The sequence below is a fragment of the Terrapene carolina genome, unplaced genomic scaffold (genome assembly GCF_002925995.2).
Source record: "Terrapene carolina triunguis isolate 2854851 unplaced genomic scaffold, T_m_triunguis-2.0 Scaffold139, whole genome shotgun sequence".
Taxonomy (NCBI): domain Eukaryota; kingdom Metazoa; phylum Chordata; order Testudines; family Emydidae; genus Terrapene; species Terrapene triunguis.
This window is the reverse complement of record NW_020664490.1, coordinates 1644241-1667402: the sequence shown is the minus strand read 5'-3', so window position 1 is coordinate 1667402 and position 23162 is coordinate 1644241. Positions and strand designations below refer to the sequence as shown.

At 41.7% G+C, this 23162-nt stretch overlaps 1 protein-coding gene across 1 annotated transcript in view; it reads left to right on the top strand.

Annotated features, from left to right (window-relative positions):
* LOC112112900 (sacsin-like) overlaps positions 1-23162 on the top strand; it is a 138306-nt gene that overhangs the window by 14279 nt on the left and 100865 nt on the right. The window contains exons 2-4 of the mRNA XM_026653446.1: positions 7286-7345; positions 9582-9679; positions 19901-20451. Coding sequence (XP_026509231.1) covers positions 20429-20451 — 23 coding nt within the window. The 5' untranslated portion in view covers positions 7286-7345; positions 9582-9679; positions 19901-20428. The remainder of the gene's footprint in view (positions 1-7285; positions 7346-9581; positions 9680-19900; positions 20452-23162) is intronic.

The window sequence follows — 23162 nt, the reverse complement described above, 5'->3', positions numbered from 1 at the left end:
TCCCGATATTTCATCCCTGTGATCTCGTCACCCTACACAGCGCACTGAGGCACCGGGGGATGGGGGAAGGCAAAGGCAGAGGCGGGGTGGAGCCTCCAACATTCTCATGGGGGATCCTGCGGGGCCTGGGGCAAATTGCCCCACTTGCCCCCCCCCCCGGGCGGCCCTGCGTGTGTGTGTGTGTGTTGCACCTGCCCTGCCCCGACTGCTGCCCCCTTCCCTGGTCCAGGGACCTTACCCCTCCCTGGACCCTATCACATTGCTCCCCACCCCCCTGGACTCCCTGCGGCCCCTGTGTGTGTGTGTTGGACAGTCACATCCAATCCCTTCACACTGCTCCCCTTTCCTCTCCCTGGCTTAGTTCATAGCCCCAGAAAATCCCTTCAAACTGTGCCCATTTTCCCCTCCCCTTATTTCATGGGGGGATGACGAACTGAGAGGGTGGGTGGGCAGGTAGTGGCGGCGAGGCTTTATACTTGGGGGGAGGTGAGGAGGCGAGCGGCGAGTCGGTGGCTGGAAGGAGGCATCCATTTTCAGTATTTTAATTTTTGGTACTGCTGTGTGCAGTAATATAGTGACCCCTGAGGATTAAAGAGGGATGTAATGGTGGGGCTGAGCAGGGAGGGGGCGGGTCCTATTCTACTGCTGTGATCTGGTTACCCTATGCGCGCCGTTTCTTTCCCCCTCTACAGGCTTCCACACACTGTCAGTGCCTTGCTAGTGTGCCACACGCCGTGAGAGATCTCTTCTCTTTGTGTGTGACTGAGTGTTTTCCTTGTGTGTGAATTTATTCAACAAAATCTTGAGCTTCATAATGGCTACCATGAGTGAAAAGAAAAAGAGAAAAATAGAATCAGAGCACAGAGTTTTCAACACTGAATGGACAAATAAATACTTATGTACTGTTTCCAAAGACAAAATACTGTGCCTTGTGTGTCGCGAAACGTTAGCCGTTCCGAAAGAATACAACCTTCGGCGGCACTTTGAAACTAAACATCCCAATCTCGCCAAATTGAACCCAAATGAAAAAATAATTAAAGCAGCCAGTTTAGTGAAAAACCTTAGTGGAAAACAGCAAATTTTCAAGAAAGTGAGCACTGAGAATGATACAGTTACTAAAGTAAGCTTTCAAATTTCTAAGGAAATTGCTGCTGCTGGGAAATGCTTCACAGAAGGCAAGTTTTTAAAAAAGTGTATGTTGATTGCTGTATCTGAGTTATGTCCAGAAAAGAGGGGAATATTTGAGAATGTCAGTCTATCACGCATGACTGTACAGAGAAGAATAGCTGACATTTCTACTAATCTAAGTGATCAGTTAAAGCAGAGAGTCAGTGAATTCTGCTTTTACTCCCTAGCTATGGATGAAAGCACCGATTTAAAAGACACCGCCCAACTTCTTATTTTTATTAGAGGTATTGATAAAAACTTTGAAATTACTGAAGAACTTGTTGGCATGTGCTCCATGATGGGTCGCACAACTGGAAAAGATATCTCCAGTGAAGTGATAAAGTGCATGAATGATAAGTTGGGAGTAGATTTCACAAACTTGGTGGCCATTTGTACTGATGGTGCTCCAGCTATGTGTGGAAAAAATGTTGGAGCAGTTACTCTTCTTGAAGAATTTATCGGGAGACAAATAACCAAACATCACTGCATTATACATCAGCAGGTTTTGTGTAGCAAAGTCTTAAAATTTGAGCATGTAATGTCAGTGGTAGTTTCCATTGTAAACCTCATCCGTTCTAGAGGACTAAAACATAGGACATTTCGAGCCTTTCTTGAAGGGGAAGACGCCGAGTGCAGCGACTTAATCTACCATACGGAAGTGAGGTGGTTGAGTCGAGGAAGAGTGCTCCAGCGTTTCGTTGCTTTGAAAGAGGAGATAGCACAATTCCTAGAAAATGGGCCAATAAAATTCCCGGAGCTTGAAAATGAGTCCTGGAATCAAGATCTCTTTTTCTTTTGTGACATTACAGCACACCTGAATGATCTCAACATTCAACTTCAGGGAAAAAATCAACTTATATTTCAAATGTGTGCAGCAGTGAAAGCTTTCAAAATGAAATTGAAACTTTTCAGAAGTCAGCTGTCAAAAGGTGAAATGTGTCACTTTCCCACTTGTGCACAGAATATCCCTCAGAACAAACACGCCGAGTTAGGAGAAAAATACGCAAAGCACATCAATCTTTTGATTGAAGAATTTGACAGAAGACTTACTTTGTCTAAAGATGATGACATCCAGTTGAAGCTGATTGAAGATCCCTTTTCTGTGGATCCAGAGGAAGTGACACAAGATTTGCAGTTGGAGGTTATTGAACTTCAATGTTCGGCAGTTTACCGAAATAAGCACAGAGAAAGCAGCCTGTGGGACTTCTACAAAAGTCTGGACGATGAAAAATACAAGAATCTTATTGAAGTTGCACTGAAAACGTTCAGCATTTTTGGAAGCACTTACATATGTGAACAAACATTTTCCATCATGAACATGAATAAAAACAAGCAACGTTCTTCTCTGACTGACGACCATTTGGAAGACATTATGAAAATATCCACTTCAAATATGACCCCCGAATATGACAAGCTTGTTGCCGAAAAGAGATGTAATATCTCTCATTAAATTTGCAAGATAATTATGAAAAGTACAAATGTTTTCTTTCAATGGAACAGGTGTTTTTCATTTTTCCATGATTCATAAAAAAAATTAAAATAATTTAAAAAATTGTTTGCTTTAATTGAAAAATTCTTAATAAAGTATCACACCCTCTCCCCCCCCCCCCCAAAAAAAACCCCTTCCTTTTCGGCCCACAGCTGTTTCGGCGGGGCGGCACGGGGAAGGAGGGTTTGTTTCCGCAGTGCGGGCAGCGCTGGGGTGGGGGATGTGTTTCGGGGGGTGTAGCAGGGTGGTTACCCCGCTCCTGCCCTGAAGGGCTTAAAACAGCCTTGGGGGAGGGCTGTGGCAGGGGAAAAGCTGAGCTGATTGGGGAAGCCGCTTCAGCTGGGCCATGCCACAATCAGGCCCCAGCTGGCCTGTATAAAAAGGCTGTGAGCCAGAGGCCCAGAGGAAGTCTCTCACTGCTTGTAGAGAGAGAAGGGTCTGGCTGCTAGGGAGTTGAGCAGGGTACTGGGAGTGGAGCAGGGCTGGGGAAGGCTAGAGGAGCTGGGGAACTCCAGCCTGGAAAACCCCCAAGCTGCGGACCTAGCTAAGGGCCTAAGACCAGTACCAGGGCTGCAGAGGGACAGCCCAGCTATAGAGGGAGGCAGCAGGTCCAAACCCAACCTTGCCTGTGATGAGTGGCTGATATACCCCAGGGCGCGGGGGCTAGTTAGTGACTGGCAGTAGCCTTATACTGAGGTGAGGTGGGGATTAGAGGATTGGGGGTTCCCCAGTGAGAGGAGACCAAGAGCCAGAGTGTGGGGGTATTGCCAGGGGGCAGCACCCCAGATCAAAGGGCACCAGGGTCCAGGAGGGACACATAGCCAGCGGCAGTGGGACACCGGCCTGCAGAGGTCGCTCCAACGGCTGGATGAGCTAATTCCCGAGAAGACCAGCAGGAGGCGCCGCCGGGGTGAGTCCTGCTTGCTTACACGGGGGCTGGGCGGCGCTGGGGGGGGGATGGGGTTCGGCGGGGCTGGGTGGCGCTGGGGGGGGGGCGTGTTTCAGTACGGCCGGGGGGTTTCGGCCCTCGGCTATTTTCTTTGGAGTAATATGGCCCTCGCCGCTTTACGAGTTGTGCAGGCCTGCTCTAGAGCACCCATCCTTACCCCATTCCTAAGGCTCAGGATGTCACCTTCAGGGGGCTTATGGGACCTATTACCAGTGAAAGAGCCTTAAACAGTAATATCCTTTACCTCTATTTATTAACAGTTACCAAACCAGAATGCACACGCTAAGCATACAATGCTCACCACTCCCAATAAGGCAGACAAACTTTTTCTGGCATTGACCACTGTCGGAAGACAGGATACTGGGCTAGATGGACCTTTGGTCTGACCCAGTATGGTTGTTCTTATGTTCTTGTGGCCATTCAGGATCAGGTCATCCAGGGACTCCAGCTTCTGCTCAATATATTTGGCAGGGTGTTGAGGTCTGGCAGCTCTGATTGGGCTGTGTCCTGGAGTTGGTTGCCAGTTTATATCGTGAAACTTGTCGTGCTTAACTATACCTTAATCAATCACTTTACTAAAGTATTACAAAATAATTCTTTGACCAATCCTAACATTGTAAAACAATTCTTTAACCAATCATACCCCACCTTAGCTGATTTAAATCTTGCAAAATTAGTTATGCAACAGACAGAAACAATCAAAGAAACAGACAGAAACCATACAGATAAACAATAGAGATGTAGAGACCATAAGGGTAAAACAATAAAGAAGTATAGATTTCACAATCACAAAGTGAATAAAGTGATAAGTGATTCCTTGCCAGACAGAATGCTATCAAACAAAGTTTTCTTGAAACTTCTTAAGATTTCTTTATCTGGTGATGGTGGGTACTATTAGGACAGGAGCAACTTCTTAACAGCCCTATATTATATTAATTTGATTAATTTAGAGGGAATGTGAGGATGTGACATTCTGCTTCTTGGCATATAGTTGCTTGGCTGCTGTCCTAATGTGGCTGCAGAAAAAGGCCTCGGACCTTACAAAGTTGCCTTACCAAACAGCCTAGTAATCTTTATTTATGTATTTATTTTTAAAAGGCAAGCAGCTCTAGCCACTGTCATTGGAGAGAGGACAAGTGTCAAGAGATGCCTTCTTGACCACAGGTCTGATTACCAGCACCTCTTAAAGGAGTGAGAACTTCCCCTCTGTAAAGGAAGCATTGGTGATGTCTTATGCTAACACATCTGGTTTCCTTATTAGTCTCCTTACCAGTTGACAATTCTAGATTGTAGGTTGTAGCCTAAAGTTCTCAGAGCATATCCATAAACTTAGTGAGTGGCCAAAACTCAAATATAGAAGAAATTGTATTTGTTTCTTTCAGACATCAGTTTAGCTACCAATATAGTCTGCATCCAAGTTATCATGTAGGCAAAGCAGTTGGGAAAACTCCATGCTATGAGAAACACTCAACTTAGTATCTGAGAAAAGACCATGTGGAAAAGTTCTGTTGTTTGGGACTTTACAGATGCTGAGGTGGAGGGAAAAACCTCTTTGATGCTATCATAGCCACAGCCTAATAATTTTTTAAAAATGAGCTGTCTTTATGACACACACAGCTTAATTTAGAGCACAATTTCTGCCAGCAGCACCTTAATCTCCCTCCTTCTGCGGACCTGTGAGAGATAACATCTGTGTACTGAGGTGATCTATGAGGAAGATGCAATGGCAGGAGTATTTCAGGGTCACCATTTTGATAGTGGAGCGTATAAAGTGTTAGAGAATTGTATTGTCATTCTTTCTCAGATACCTGGAACCCATCCTCTTTCACTAATCCATCAGGTGGACCATTAAAATTGCTCCTGTACTCTAACAGGAGCAAAGGTGAGCCTTGATTCAAAAAGAAGGAAATAATGGCCTCTCCATGACACATGAGAACTTCATTCCCTCTGCTCCTTCTAATCCCAATCCAAAAAAAGATCCACAGTGTGAACAGGTACATACATTGAACCAGAAACCTTCCTGAGGAGGTCCGTACAGAAGAAGGCACACTGAAGAACAGTTAAAACAAAACAAAAAATTAAAATAAAATTTTGAAGGGAAATTCAAGGGTTTTTTCAAACTGGGGAGAGGGACTAAAATGGATATTAAAGGGGAACAAGTTCTACACTGTGGGGCCCACCAGTGCATATTAATGAATACTAATACTGATGACTATAATGTTAATCACTGTAATCTAATCTCATGCTTCAGGACTTCAGCTGGTCACCTGCAGAGGTCAGGAAGGAATTCTCCCTCCCCCTCTCCCCCCGATGCACAATTGTAATCTATTTATTTATTTCCCTTTCTTACTCTGAAGCATCAGAGATCTTCCACAGCTGGAGATAGGATACCAGCTATGGTGGGCTGGTGTTCTGAGGTGTTACAGAAAATTCTCTATCTTAGATGCCTGGCTGGTGTGTCTTTCTCACATGCTCAGGGTCTAACTGATCACCAGATTTGGGGTTGGGAAGGAATTTCTCCCCAGGTTAGATTGGCAGGGATGTTGGGGGTTTTTGCCCTCTTCTGCTGTGTGGAGCCTGCATCACCTGCTGGGATCACCTGGGCATATTTTACCTAATAATTTCCAGCCACCACAGGGGCCTTTGGCATTGCTGAGACCTCAGTCTCTCCTGTCCTCTACCTTTTGGCACAAAAAAAGTTTCCTGAGAACTAAAATGCTTTAATTCAACTAGAGCAGCGGCTCTCAACCTTTCCAGACTACTGTACCCCTTTCAGGAGTCTGATTTGCCTTGTATACTCTCAAGTTTCACCTCACTTAAAAACTTATAAATTCATACATAAAAATTCAAACATGTCACAGCACACTATTACTGAAAAATTGCTTACTTTCTCATTTTTACCATATAATTATAAAATAAATCAATTGGAATATAAATACTGTACTTACATTTCAGTGTATACTATACAGAGCAGTATAAATAAATCATTGTCTATGAAATGTTAGTTTGTACTGACTTTGCTAGTGCTTTTTATGTAGCCTGTTATAAAACTAGGCAAATATCTAGATGAGTTGATGTACCCCCTGGAAGACCTCTGAGTACCCCCAGGGGTACACATACCCCTGGTTGAGAACCACTAAACTAGAGTAATCAGGCTCAGTATATGAGTATTTGGATTAAATTTATGGTCTGTGATATGCAGGAGGTCAGACTACAGAATCTAATGGTCCCTTCTGTCCTTAAACTCTATGAAACTATATTATTACTTTATCCCCCATTTTAAAGATGAGGAAACAAAGTCACAGAGATATTAAGTGATTTGCATAAGGTGACAGTGCAAGTCTGTGTCAAAGTAGGAAAAGAACCAAGATATTCCAACAGCACAACATTACCGTGCCTCATTTCTTTTAAGGAAGTCAGTTCTTGAAGGACTTGAAAGGCATATGAGTTCACATATTCTACCAGGATGTGGCTAAGTAGGAGGTCTTGACTATAGCTAGGGCCTGCGCCTGAAATGGAAAAACTAAATAATTGTAAAAGTATTGTCTGCAATAACAATAGAATAAACATAAAGGATGCCTTTATTATTATTTATTTATTATTTTATATATTATTATTGGGAAATGGATCACCTTGATAGGTAAGCAATTTCCCTAATAGAAGTATCTTTTCTACTTTAGGAAATATGTCTGCATACTCATCTGGACCATGTCACCATTGTATCTGAGAGCCTGAAACAAGTAACAAAATGTTTTGTAAATTTGTTCTGACTGTCGTGGGGTAGGTACCCCTGTCAGAGGGGTGCTGGGTTGTGGGGAAATTAAAATAGGGGTTTGGCGGCCCAAGTGGCCTAATCTCCAGCGTCACCATAGCGGCCCTGGCTCCTTGGGCAGCATGGCCAGTGGCCGCCCCAGCCTACAGAGTGTGGATAACCTCTGCTGAACCAGTGTGGGGTAGGTACACCCCAGCACACAGACAATTTTACTTCAGTATATTCAGGACTAAATTCTTTGTTAGTATGTTACAAACTGTAGGAGGTAAAACAGGACTCTAAAGTCAGGTACCATTAAGTATCATTTCTTCAGATTTTATAGTAGCATAGTAGACCAAGATAAGAAAATATACATTTTAAATGATATATTTAAAATAAATTGTATCTTAAATTTTACGGTAATTTTCTGCTCAATGCAGCTCAGGCACTTTTTTAGATGAAATGGCTTTACATAAAAAGATTTTGATTTCACACATATGGAATTAATTCTGGATATTACCATTTATATGTGTTCTTTTGTATAATACCTTGAAAAGTTCCATTATGTAAAATATTCTTATTGGAACTTCAACCAAAGGTAATATATGAAACAACCCATGTCTGAGGTTTCTGGTTTACCTTTTTAGAAAAGTTCTCACGGGAGTCAATTTTGATAGTTAAAAGTACTAATTTCTTTTTAATCTAATTAAACAAAATCTAATTAAAACAAAACCCCAAACAAAACAAAACAAAAAAAGACCAAGATGGCATTTATAAAAGCATTCATTTACTCATTCATCTTGGGAGGTCAGGTTTTGATAGCACTTGATCAGTAACGCTTTTCCCACCAGCCTCGCTTCATTTCGAGGTTATTAATAAAACCTGATGGTGGTGCTGTTGTGCAGAATTTTTTCTGTCAAACCATTTCTGGCTCCATTCTCCCTTCCATTCTAAAGCTAGGATATAGGTTCTTAGTGCAGTCTATTTAACACCACATTCAAATAGTTGCATGTAGCAACATTCTCCTTTCCCTTTCCTTAGCTTTCTGGCAATTTGCAGAAGAGCTAAGGGAAAAACTTGGCAAGAAAAAAGACAGGCTAGCTAGATGATAGTACAGTGGTAAACCTCAAGCAAAGAAAGCACAGCTCTGTCCAGAAAAGATTGAATGTTTATTACAATATATTATAACAAAAGAATGATGTACTAGCCTGAGCATGCTGTGCTCTACTTTTGGCAAGCTCAGGCTGCCTTTCACCTGTTCCCAACTCTCAGAAAGATTGAACTTCAATGTCTTTCCCCTACAAGCTACCTGCTTTCTAACTGCATGGTTATCAATTAAAGCCTTTCTTTGGGTTTTCCCTTTAAATGAGCCTTTTCCAGCACACCTTCCTGGTAGTTGGCCTGGCTCCAGCAACAGCCGGAGCTCCAGTGTTGTTCTTTTACCTCCGACGGTAGCAGGTTGTTAATATCTTCCTTTTCACTAGTAAGTATTTTGGCCCAGATCCACAAAGATATTTAGGCTCTTAACTGTTAGGAGCTTAAATATATTTGTGGATCTGGGCCTATGTTCCTTTTTCTATTGTCTGCCTTGGGGTGGCTTCTGCAGTAATGTTTTCTCTCATATCCTGGAAAGTGATACATGCTTATATATTATCAAGTGGATGATCTCGGATAATGACAGAGCAAACAAAAATAGAAAACTCATTCACTCAGAAATCTAGGTGCTCTTTATTCCCTTTTTCTTCTTCTCTCTTGCCACGCCCCTATTTGGCGTCGGCGACTTTTATAGCCTTCTTCCAAAACTCATGATTGTATGCCTGACTGTTGTGCAAATTGGTCTCTCTAAGGTCCACTGATATCCTATCCAGGTACCAAGTCTTTGGTCTCCTCCTGTAGTCGTCTTCCATCCAAGATCATGGGAAGGGCCATCTTATAAATATAACTCTTGGGTCTCTGCTGGACATGTCCATATCAATGTAGCCTAGCCTCCCTCAATTTAGCTTCAATTGGGGCAATTTGCATTAGGCTCCTCACAATTTCATGTTGTTTCCTATCATGGAGCGTCCAACCATTTGACCATCTCAGCAGCTACATCTCCGTGGTGGAGAACATTCTGATTTATTTTCTTGTGGTTGGCTAAGTCTCTGTTCCATACATTAAGATGAGTCAAATTACAGTTTTATACAACGTGCTTTTTAACTTTTATTGGCCTCTTTTTGTCATAGAAAACTGAAGTCAGCTCCTGTCGTTTGCACCAAGAAGCTTTAATACAATGCTGGACATCACACAGGAGGGCACCATTATCCTCAACAATTGATCCTAGGTATGTAAATTCTTACACTCTACTTAGCTCTTTGCTGGTAATATCCTTTATGGTGGGTCCCCCCCCTCTGTTATCATAGCCTCAGTTTTACCAATGTTCACTCTAAGTCTCACCTGCTCAAAACTGTGTTGCCACTGTTCAAGGTTGGTTTGCAGGGTCTCACAATCTTATTCACATATCACTAAGTAATCGGCGGACAGCATATTCCAAGGCGGTTCCCTTTGTATATTTTCACTTATGTGTATGATGGAATTGCTGATTTTATGAGCATAAATTTGATCTAGTTGGGATTACTGAAACTTGGTGGGATGATTCACATTAGTGGAATGTTAAAATCAATCATTATAACCTATTTAGGAAGGATCAAGTGGGCAAAAGGGGTGGGAGGTGGCACTCTATGTCAAAAGTGGCATTACCTGTTTCTGAGTCACTGATAACTTGGAAGAAAGATGCTTATAGATCAATGTCCTAACACAGAAATCACAAGATGCAGCACTAGTTGGTTTCTGCTACACGCCACCAAATCATACTAGGAAACCGGATGACCAACTCATTATGCACCTATCTATAATATGTAGGATAAAAAGCTGTGTGATCATGAGGAATTTCTATTTGAGTTACATGCTGGAGGTCTCATGCTGCCAGCACTAAAACATCCTTGGAATTTCTAAACATTATCACTGACAATTTTCTAACTCAAAAAGTATTGCAGCTAACACAGGGGAATTGTTTTTTAGACCTTATCCTAACCGATAAAGAGGAACTGATCACAGAACTAAAAATTAATGGTAACTTAGGTACAAGTGATCATGACTTGATTACATTTACAATGAGCAAACAGAATAAAGTCCAGACCAGTTATATATATATATATATAATATACACACACACACACACTCTCTTTGTGCTTTAATAGGGCAATTTCACAAAGCTGAAAATAATTATGAGCCAAATCAGCTGGGAGGCAGAATTTAATCAGAAAAATGTGAATGATAATTGGGAATAATTTAGGAACACTTTACTAGATGCCCAAAAAACCACAATCCCACTATTGAAGAAGAAGAATGTACTGGTTAAAAAACTGACCTGGTTTGAGGGGAAGCAAAGAAAGCTGTAAAAAATAAAATATATAACAAATGGAAGAGAGAGGAAGTTGATAGTAAAGAAGTTAGGAATTGTAAAAAATTAATATGGGAAGCCAAGAAACATAAAGAGAAATCTATGACCAGCAGAGTTAAGGACAATAAGGAGTTTTAAAAATATCTTTGGAACAAAATGAATTCTGACAATAGCACTGGTCCATTACTAAATGGAAATGGTAGAATTATCAATAATAATGCATAAAATGCAGAAGTGTTCAGTAAATATTTCTGTTCTATATTTGGGAAAAAAACAGATGATATGGTCTCATTGTATGCTGATAACATTCTTTCCATTCCACTAGTACCTGTGGAGAATATTAAATAGAAGCTACTAAAGTTAGACATTTTAAAATCAGCAGGTCCAGATAACTTGCATCCTAGAGTTTTAAAGAGCTGGCTGAGGAGCTTGCTAGACAGTTCATGTAGCTTTTCAATAAGTCTTGGGGCACTAGGGAATTTCCAGAAGACTGAAAGAAAGCTAATGTTGTGCCAATTTTTAAAAAGGGTAAGCGGGATGACTCGGGTAATTATAGGCCTTTCAGCATGACATTCATCCCAGGCAAAATAATGGAGTAGCTGATATGGGACTTAGTTAATAAAGAATTAAATTCATGCAAATCGACATGTGTTTTTGGAAAGTAGGTTCCATCAAACTAACTTGATTTTTTTTAACGAGAATACAAGTTTGATTGATAAAGGTAATAGTGTTGACATAATATACTTAGACTTCTGTAAAGCATTTGACTTGGTACCACATAACATTTTGATTAAAAACAATAGAATGATATAAAATTAACATGGCACACAGTAAATACATTAAAGATTGTCTAACTGATAGGTCTCAAAATATAACTGTAACTAGGGAATCATCACTGAGTGTGTGTGTTTGCAGCTGGATCCTGTAGGGATTGGTTCTTGGCCGTATGCTATTAAAAAAATTATCAATGACCTGAAAAATAACATAAAATCAACACTGACAAATTTGCAGATGACACAAAAATTGGGGGAATGTTAAATAATGAAGAAAACAGGTAACTGATTTCAGAGCAATCTGTATTGCTTGGTAAGCTGAGTACAAGCAAACAATATCCATTTTAATACAGGTAAACGCATACATATACGAATAAAGAATGTAGGTCAGACTTACAGATGGGGAACTTTATGCTGGGAAGAAGTGCTTCTGAAAAAGATGTGGGGTTTCTGGTGAATATGAGCTCCCAGTGTGATGCTGTGTGTCCTGGGATGCATAAACAGGGGAATCTGAAGTAAGAGAAGAGAGGTTATTTACCTCTGTATTTGACTAATGTGACCACTGCTGGTATACTGTGACCAGTTCTGTTGCCCACAATTTGAAGAAGGATGTTGATAAATTGGAGAGGGTTCAGAGAAGAGCCACAAGAATGATTAAAGGATTAGAAAACATGCCTTATAATGATCAAATAAAGGAGCTCAAACTATTTAGTTTAACAAAGAGAAGATTAAGGGGTGACTTGGTTACAGTCTATAAGTATTGGCACAGGGAACAAATATTTAATAATGGACTCTTCAGTCTAGCAGAGAAAGATATAACTTGATCCAATGGCTGGAAGATGAAGCTAGACAAATTCAAACTGGAAATAAGGCATGCATTTTTAACGGTGAGTGTAATTAACTATTGGAACAATTTACCAAAGTTCATGGTGGAGTCTCCATGACTGATAGTTTTAAAATGAAGCTTGGATGTTTTTCTAAAAGATATGCTCTAGGAATTATTTTGGGGAAGTTCTATGGTGTTAAGACAGACATGTCCTTCTGGCACGCCTCTCCGTCGCAAGCTCCAGAAAACCAATTCTCTTGTTATACAATTGTACACCTTCTCCAAGTCCACAAAGACCATGTAATTCTGTCTCTTTTCTCTTAACTTCTCCATGAGGATTTGTAGAGCAGTTTTCCTCCTTCCCATCATAAACCCATATTGACTCCTCTAAATTTCAGCTGTGCCACTTAGATGCCTTTCAGTCATCTTCTTCCATGCTTTCATAGCATGTGATGTCAGCTTAACTGGGTGATAATTAGTGCACAGTTTAATATCTCCTTTATGTGCCTTCACTCCCTATAAATTGTAAATTAGCAACCTCTTTAGGAAGTGGTTTCAGAGTAGCCACATCCTTGAGCATGATCACACCCTCTTAAGAAATACTTCCCTTTTTCTCCCTAACTGAAATATTGCAAATCCCTCGTGTCAGAATCATCTACTCCTCTTCAAGGTTTGCACTCTCATAAACTCTCTGGAAATATAAAATAAAATTGATAAGGAAACTTTTGCTTGACTTAACCCAAACCTACATTTCCTAAGAGTAAATACCGTACTCTGTACTTGATCCAAACATCTTCTGTTAGAGGAATAGTTTTGATCTGGTGTTTGGTCTCAGAAACATTTCTGTGAAGTACAGACTTAGAGCAGGTTTGAAATTAAAGTCCTGCAGTGTTAGTGTGCAATACATTTCTGTTCATCATATTCTGTTTATATAGAACTGTGGGGTTATTCTTAGCTTCTTCTATCAGGAATACAGATTGTCCCAATGGCTGAGGTTTAGCCCCCTTCTCCTTCTGGTCCTGGTCTTCTCAATGTGGCTCCTATTTAGTCATGTTTATTTATTTTAGTTGTATTCTTCCATGGAGCAATGATAGGACAACAAATTCCACAACATTTCCACAGCCTCTGTAACCTTTGATGATAACATTATTCTTTCCTGATTGCTACTGGGGCTTGCCATCTTTGTTGCAGTAATAATGAAAAGTATTTCACTGGGAATAATTAGAGTAATCCTGAAGTCAGTTAATTTAACACCTTTGAGGGAGAGGAAAGAGCAGGACTTTCACTTGTGGTATCCTCTGGTGGTGAAGCATAAAAAGGAATACAGAAAAGTCTGGAAAAAAGTTACCCAAGATGAAAACATTGTTTCCTTGTGCTCACCTGCCTGTATTCACTCGTCTCGTCTTATACTTACATTATAAGATTTTTGGCACAGGAACTGTCTTTTTGTTAGCACAATGGGGTCCTAGTCTGTGACTGGGGTTGCTAGGTGCTACGCCAATACAAATAATAAAATCCACTAGTAAAACTTTGCCTACAGCCTCAGTGTTCTCCCTAAAATTTATTTTGGACCTGATCCTGCACTCTTTACTCAGGAGAAGAAAGTCAATGGGGCAAATTTTCTCACTCCACAATGGGTGCAGAAGTCCTGGGAAGCAGCGGTATTGGGAGTGAGAGCTCCAAACCTTGTTTTTCCTGAGAATATGCTTCCATCCTCACTAGCTGAGGGGAGGTTTGATGAATTTGTGACTATATGGCCCAATGGCTGAACTCCCATGGAAATCACAGAGGTTGTTGCAGCCCTGAGACTGTAGTTGTCATATAATAATTTTACTGCTGTTTTGTGACCTAAGAGAAATTAATTCCAGTCTTACTCCCATACCAATTCTGCTTGCTTACAAAAGATCAGCATTGGGGACAATAGGACTATAAGATCAGACCTTTACCTTGTCAGAAATTTCTGTGATAAATACTGGCATTTTTGCCTGCATTTTTCATATTTCATCAAAAGGCAGCAACTCCCGCTACACTGAATGCACTAAACAAAGTTTTTGCACTCTGGAAAAAATGCTAATTTGGGGTAGAAAAATGTTCAACTGGTCTCAGATGGGAAAATGAACAAGACTATAGTTTGGCTATAATTTTTTTTTAATTCTTGGGTAATTTATTATTTAAATATTATAATTTTTGAAATTATCATGACAGATTGTGAAATAATATTTTCTTTATGAATAGCTATACAATATACAGTCATGTCCTCAACTAGCAACACTGATTTGCAGCAGCTGAGGATCTGGCCCACAAATTTCATTTGATTTTGCTGCCCTAAATTTCCCCGACAATAAGCATATTAAGACTGTGACAATTCCCATTCCAGCACATTTTGCTTACTGGCATCTTATTGTATTACACCCTGTCAGACCTGTTTCAAGTTTCTGCCTGTGATTTATAGGACAATTATCTATGAAAAGCAAAATTCTGTACATTTGTACAATAGCTGCAGTAACCTTGACTGTGAATTCTCTTTGAAGCTAGCTGGCATGCTTTTTACAGTAAATCTTTAAATTGTACATCTTTCTACAAGTACTTTGATACCTGGGTATTCCATTTTGTAGTTAAATTTCTTTGTTTCTAATACAAAAGATTCACAGGTTGTATTTTTATAGTGTCATTCTTTATCCCATTTGTTTTGAAGAAGGATGTACATTTTAAAGTTAAATATGTTTTGGTATATAGCTAGTATTCGGATATCGGCCAGAGTCAGACACTTTGTAGGCAGTTACTATGCAAGCTTCTACACCCTGTTGTGCCTGAAACACAGTTGCTGTTTCTGTAACTGAGCTGAAGATTCTCAGTCTTTCTTTCTTTCTTTCTTTCTTTCTTTCTTTCTTTCTTTCTTTCTTTCTTTCATGAAGGCAATGGAGCTTCTCCATATTTATACTGGAGTAAATGAGATAACATGGCCCAGACAGTTTAAATAAGTTGCCAAAGGCCACACAAATTGATGTCAGAATAGAGACTAAAACTCTCTTGGCTTCTAGTCCTATGCTCTATCTGCTAGACCATGCTGCTTCTGTCATCTCATTGTTCAGTACTTATGTTTGCTAATCTTTACCTGTATTTTCTCTTTCAAAGATCTATTTCCCCCACACTCTCAGGCTCAATATCATGGTTAAGTACATGTTTTTAGCATGTGTCACAGTGGACACCATTTTTGCAGGTAAAACCTTCACACCACAATATGAAATCACTCTGGCTCAAATATGAGTTGCACAGTATCATTCAATGTACAATTTGCTGTTCAACCCTTTTTTGCTTTTGGGGAAATGTTATTAAATAAAACAATTGTGCTTTTCTCCCCTCCATACTGTGGTCCAGATCCTTCCCCATTGGTGCTGCATGGAGATGTAGCTGGTCCTGGGTTATTGACCATGCCATAACTTGGAGTTTCCACTTTTTTTGATGACAGATGCAGTTGCAGCCAAGGTTCCACATGAACTTACTTAATGGAGGCTGCTCAGTGGATGCTCTGAATATGCACATCCATCCGCCACCCTAGTCAAGCGGCTGACCTGGCTAGCACAACTCATCCTTTTAGCTGTACTGCCCCTTATTGCTATTCTATTTGAGGACACACCACTGTGGACTTTTTCCACTGGGATCCTCATGGCCTAGTTCATACCAGAAGAAGTCAACATAAATCAGTCGTGATTCTGTGATCAGTTGTACTTATAAACTGTATAAATCATACATTGTATTAGTACCATGTTCCCTTTGTTCACAAATTCCCACCTCCTCTAGACTTTGGACTGTGTTCAGCAATTTTATGGGCTCTGCTATGTATGCTCCCCAGGCTCCAAGTTGAGGTTTTAAAGATTTTGATTTAGCTATTTTAAGAGTTACTTTGAAGTGAATTACAACATCTAGCACGTATTGGGGGTAGCTGTGTTAGTCTGTATCCACAAAAACAACAAGGAATCCGGTGGCAGCTTAAAGACTAACAGATTTATTTGGGCATAAGCTTTCATGGGTAAAAAACCTCACTTCTTCAGATGCATCTAGCATGTATATTACATATAGTGGTTCCAATTTTTAGAGGCATGAAGGGGGCGGCGGGAGGTTATCAAATGAGCCTCCAGTATCGGGCATAGTGAATTGTGGGCACAACTACTAAAATTTCAATGTCTACGCAGGCAAAATTAAGTAATTTAACATCTAAACATTAGTATCTATGCCTGTAACTTCACATCCACAATTAATTGCAGGCATCTGCAAAATTGAAGACTGTTTTTAAAAGTAAAGCCCTAAATTTTGGGGATTATCTTTTCTTTAATTAAATTTGTGTGATGCACTGGAAGGAGGTTTAGGGCCTATCTGTATCAGTTAAACAACTTACATGGCAGAGACTGGGGTGTAGACAGCAATCCTTCCATGACTATTTTGTCCAGGCCAGCACTTAGGAAGACCTTATATGGTCATATTAAGCAGTCAGAGAGCTAGAGAACCAGGGAACGCTACAGGATCTGTCTGTGTCTAGTAGCTGACAACCAAGTTCTGTCTCTCTTCTCTACCATGGGAAACACTACTAGAATCATATCGTTATGTTCATCAGGGTTGTAATTTGATCCAGTAACATGGTTACACCACCACTTGATCCCATCTACACAGGCAAAACCAAATGGATTTGGGATTATCATGTAAATTTGACTGTGTAGATCTGCCTTTACTGGCCAGGGTTTAACTTCCTCTTCAGCTAAATTGGCTTCTGAGTGAATCAATTATATCTAAACTGCATTTAGGCACATTGTAGTGTCTCATTTCCTTGATTAGCTACAGTTGTCAAGAATACTAGTCCGTACTTTTGTTTTCCATGGGAACTTCAACACTAATAGAAGTAACACATGAATTCCCTGGCACATCTGGCTTTTCATTTATCCTAGGGGGTATAGATTGCTCACAGCTATTAATACATTATCAGGACAATGGGGTTTAGTTTGAGTATTGTAAAGCATACCTCTTTTTCAGCATTCAGGTCATGTACAGTGTTGGGCACAAAATCAAAAATGAAGTCAAACAATTTCCCCAGTTCAACATAATAAAGGAAAACCCATGTTAAACTGAGCATAGGAATGGAGAATAGCTTCTGGGAAAGTGTGTTACCCATTAATTATGGAGAGATGGTCTTTCAATAGTTAAGGTTGTGATTAGCTTTCTATTCTAAGCCTGTTTTTTGACATTCCCACTAGCCAAGATGGTCAAAACTAAATTAATCATCCTGAAATTTCTCATAAATTATTTTCTTCTGCAGATTTTTTGGGGAAAGTATATACCTTGGCCCTGCCCTTCCGCTGGCTCTCCCTTGTCTTGACTTCCAAGTGCTCCTGCACCACAGTGCACAGGGAACCCCTGAATTGTTGAGCTTTCCACTGCAAAGAAGGTGCACAACCTCTGTGTGACCTCCCTAGACCCTGTCTCCCTCTGCAGTAGAATTGCACCAGTTTCACATTCTGTGGAGTTCTCCACATCCATGAAGGTTGGGGCAAGATTTTCCTTGATTTGCATAAATGGTTGTAACTAATTAAGTAGCACCTAAGATTGTGTTACTTTTCTGTTGGACTCTATGCTATACAAATATTGAAACATTTGTACAGACAGAAAAAAAGCTGAATCCACTTATTGAAAGGCCTGGAAAAGTATATGTGCCAGATTTTATTTGCAAAGACATTACACTGGGAATGCCATTTCCAAAATCACCAGAGGTGCAAGCAGAATTAGTTTCTTACCGGTACACTGCATTCATGGGAGGGACACAAAGGGGGGCATGTGACCTCCGTATGTGACCTCCCACATGACTCCTCACCGCCCCCAGCCCAGGGCCCCCATGCTCTCCCGTCCCCTCCCCATGATCCATCCCACATTACCTGTGGGGGCTCTGTCCTCCTCCCTCTGCGCTGGAGACTTCTGAACCACAGGACTCTCCAGAACTGCAGCAGCAAAAGGAGCAGAACATGGGGCTGCTGGGTGGCCCCACACCAGCAGCTCCTCTGGCATGGCTGTACTGCCCCAGCCCTATCCTCTGGCGGGGATGCTGTACAGACCCCAGACAGGAGACACAGCTGCATGGAAGGGCTGGAGAGGCAGGGCTGGAGGCGGTACAGCCACACTGGAGGAGCTGCTGGTGTGGGGCCGCCCGGTGGCCCCACGTTCTGCCCCTCCTGTGTCTTTCCAATACAGCATACCGGCTACAAATATCTTACTGGTACGGCATACTGGACCGGACCGCCCTACTCGCACCACTGAAAATTCCTCTCAGTTTTACATTCCCTTGTTTTTCATGTACAAATTAACTGAATAGATTCCTAAATAATGCAAAACCTCAAGCCAAAACAAAAAAACCCAGATTATTTGTATTTTAATCTGATAATTTCACAATGCTCATATTTATATATTACAGCACAGCCTCGATTATTTTCTGGTTAGATTTGTGACTAATGGGTCCCCAAGATGCTAGCTGGAGACAAACATGTTTGACTATACATTTAAGAAAAGACCTAGTAGCTGAGAGCCCAGTCAGAGACACAGAAAAGAATTTACATTTGCACAGAGACAGAACAGTGAAATGCTGTCAATAGTTTAAGAAGGAGTTTCTACAAACATTGTCCACTTGGCTTATGATGAACCCCACTTATCAGGGATGTGTGTGTTTGCAATGGGGGAGTCGGTAGAGTGAAAGATTGGGGAATCTATTCACTTATTCTCCCCCTTAAACCAAAATGCATTTTTACAAACCAAGAGGGAGAAAAAAAAATCACTGGGCAAACAAATGTAGGAAGCTGGAAAGGGCTAAAAATGGCTTTATACTGCATAATTCATTTATATATGCATAGTGAATGAATCAGTTAAGCAATTTGGCAGTAGATGTGTTGCATCAAGTAGGCACTATTCAGGTTGCTAATGGCAGTAAATTCTGTGTATCAGTTTGAAGGAATGTGTACATTGTTCCTGAAAACTATACTGAGTGTTTGGACAGCATAACCTAGAGGAAGACCTATATAAGTGGAAGTGGGGATTGGAGGTGAAGACTTTGTATCCTCCCCTGTAAACCTAGCTGCAGTCTAGCTAATCGCCTCCTCTGTCTGCAGTCTAATTTATTCCAAGGGCAAAACAACTCTTCAAAAGTATTCTGCCCAAAATCCTTCATGGGGCTCTTAGGTTCTCCAAGAGCCTTTTCCAGCACATAATGAGGCAGAGGGAGAAAGTGAAAACCTGCCTCTTAGTCAGTATACTTACAGTAGTGTGTGTGGGGAGAAAAAGGCATAGCTCTGTTTCTGCCCTCCACGTGCTTGCAAGTACTGTAATGCACAGGGTCATTTATAATTAGAAACATGACTCACTAGGAACTGCAGCTATGTCCTCAGAGGAAACGACTTTTTCATGCCCTTCAGTTTAATTCCTCTCCATATTAATGTCACTCTCCTCTCTCATTTCTTTTTCTTCTTTCAGGACTCGAGAGCTGATGTTAAGAAGTGGCTGCTAGCAGACCAGAGAGCTAAGACAGGGCAGACTTTGGTTCCAACATTGTCTCGGCTTCCTGTAAAAAGAAGGAAAAGGAAAACGGAAACAACATCTTTCACATTCTCACTCTCTCTCCACAAAATGGACAAAAATCAGTTACAGAAGAAAATGGTGTGAATTCGGTTAAAGTTGCAGAAAGAAACCAAGATCTCTGTGCTTGCCAAGTACCATTGTTGCTGAAAATGAGACAAGCAAGCATGCTGAACAACTGAGAGCAGGAGGTTTGACAAGGAATCTGGATAAAGAGCAGTCAGTCAGAAGCACAGCCACATTTCGGAGATAAGGGATGGAGTGAACAGTGAGTGGGGTTTCATAAGATTGGGCTTTCTGGAGTGCATTTAAAGAGAAAGAGACGACGACACTCAAGCAGAGAAGATAAAAAAATAATTTGTTTAATTTATAAATTCAATGTCTGCTTCATGTTCTTAGCAGGAAAAGATCACATGAAAAAAGAGGATGGAGACCAAGGATAAGATCAGGTAAATGAGTTAACCATTGTGAAATACTTTGATTAGAATAAGGTGGCTATCAAAGCTCCTGATGTTGCTCATATTCTCATTGGCTTCAAGTGCGAGCAAGATTGCCTGAAATGGACTTGGAGTTTGTCAAAAAGTGCAGTTCATAAAGGTAAAATTAAGTGCTTAAAAATTACACAATAATGTTGAAGGGTCATATTGTGATCCCTTTATTCATGTTAGTTAGTAGTTACTCATGTGAGTACTTCCACTGAAATCAATGGCATACCTTATGTGAGTAGCTGCTCACCACTATGAGTAATAGAATCACAATCTGACCTTAAGTTCTCAAGTTACTTACAGAATCCACATTTAGCTTAAGCATTTAGACAAATATATTTGAAAATAAAGAAGATGAAAATAATTTTGCTGCGTCACTTACTGCACCTGGCAAGGCCTGAATTCAATGTTCTGTTTTCCTGGCTACCAGCTAAAGCAGGGGTGGGCAAACTTTTTGGCCCGAGGGCCACATCTGGGAATAGAAATTGTATGGCTGGCCATGAATGCTCAGAAAATTGGGGTTGGGGTGCGGAAGGGGGTCAGGGCTCTGGTTGGGGGTGTGGGCTCCAGGGTGGGGCCAGAAATGAGGAGTTCAGGGTGCGGGAGGGGGCTCTGGGCTGGGGCAAGGGAGTAGGGTGCGGAGAGGGGGTGAGGGCTCCGGCTGGGGGTGCGGGCTCTGGGGTGGGGCTGGGGATGAGGGGTTGGGGTGCAGGAGGGTGCTCCAGGCTGGGATTGAGGGGTTTGGAGGGTGGGAGGGGGATCAGGGCTGAGGCAGGGGGGTTGGGGCGTGGGGAGAGGCTCAGGGGTTCAGGCTCCAGGTGGGGCTTACCTCAAGCGGTTCCTGGAAGCAGCAGCCATGTCCCCACTCTGCCTCCTACGTGGAGCCGCAGCTAGGCGGCTCTGCGCGCTGCCCCGTCTGCAGGCGCCACCCCTACAGCTCCCATTGGCTGCAGTTCCCAGCCAATGGGAGCTGCGGGGGCGGTGCTTCGGGCGGGGGCAGCGTGCAGAGCGGAACCCCCTGGCTGCCCATACACATATGAGCTGGAGCGGGGCCATGGCTGCTGCTTCCGGGAGCAACGTGGAATGGCCCCCGACCCTGTTCCCTGGCTGGAGCGGCAGAGTGGGGCTATGCCGCTGCTTTTGGGAGATGCGTGGAGCGGCCCCCGACCCCGCTCCCCAGCGGGAGCTTGAGGGCCAGCTGAAAATGGCTGATGGGCCGGATCCAGCCTGCAGGCCATAGTTTGCCCACCCCTGAGCTAAAGAGTAACTTCCATATGGATAGAGCATCTAAATGAGGCCTTTGAGACCACAGCAGTTAATTTAATATTTACTTGCCCTGTGAGATGTTATTTGAAATGTTCTTGTTGTCCGTGGGTGGAATTCACCCCTTGATGGTAGGCCCATGCAAGGCCTTTCTTCCCTCTGCTCTGTGGAATCCCCTTGATGTACCTGTGCAGTGCGATTCAGGCAGATGGATGTGCAGGATCTACAGAGCAGCCACTGCACATTCTGTCCACTTGAGTGGTGAACTCTGCACTGACATGGAATATGCCATTGCAGAGAGGAAAAGTGAAAGTTGGTCAGGGTCCCCTGCATGGGAGTGTAGATGAGGCTGGGTCATTATTTGAGTCCACAGGCTGAAATGGTGGCCCTGGAGGGGCTGAGCTGAAGCCTTGTAGCCTACCCTGGGGTTGTGTGGGTTGATGTCCTCTCCAAACTCCACACAGGCAGACCACACAGACTTGATTATGTTGGCTTTATGCATGACTTGAGAATTCTACCCTAAAAACGAGTTATTTGATTTCTCAATTAATGGTGGATCAGAAAGGAGTGAGAAATGTTTCTTATTAATGTTGTGGTTAGTCTGATTTTACTTTGTTCCTAGTTTTATATTTTGGTTTTAATTTTTTTATACTTTATTTTTTGTTTGCGTATTTATTTTTTCACAGTTAATTATGATTATTTGTTGTTTCCTTTTGAACTCTGTAAAACTTTAGTGGAAATGATATATTCTTCAGTATTAAGTGATTAAGTCAAAATCAAAAACTGTCTATCCCTCATTAATCTGATCCGCAAGAAATAGAGAACAAAGCCTTTCAAATACAAAGCTTGTACAGCTAGAAATATCCCCAGCCTTCTAAACTGACACCAAGGACTGAAACAGAGCCACATCTCCCAGGCCCTACAATTCCCTGTCCTGAACAGCATCCCTAGGGCAGGAGTTTATCCCTCCATATGACCTTAAGAGAGGGAGAGATATACAAGTTTTGGCCATCCGTAGGTAGTTTTAAAAATCAGATAAGAGGTGCTTTCTCCATCCTAGATCCTAGAAAGCGTGGTGGTGTGGGGGCCTTTTTTCCTTGGTTGCTGCAGTGTGGTGAAGCTCTCTAAACTTTCTCCTCCCTCCAGTTACTGTTATATGTAGAGTCTCAGGTAAAATGAAGGAAAGAAAATGGATATCAGTGTTCAAACATTTGTGAATCCAAAAAAAAAAAAAAGAAAGAAAGAAAGAGGAAAGTTATCTTTTATCTTTGACATTTAAGACTAAAAAATTGATGTCAGAGGTCACTGGGTTGTCTGAACAATGTTGCTAATTCTGTGGTTTGGCTGTGGAGCAGGGGTTACTTTTGCACATGCAGGCTGGTTACGCAGAGAAAAGGATATCTGAGACAGTA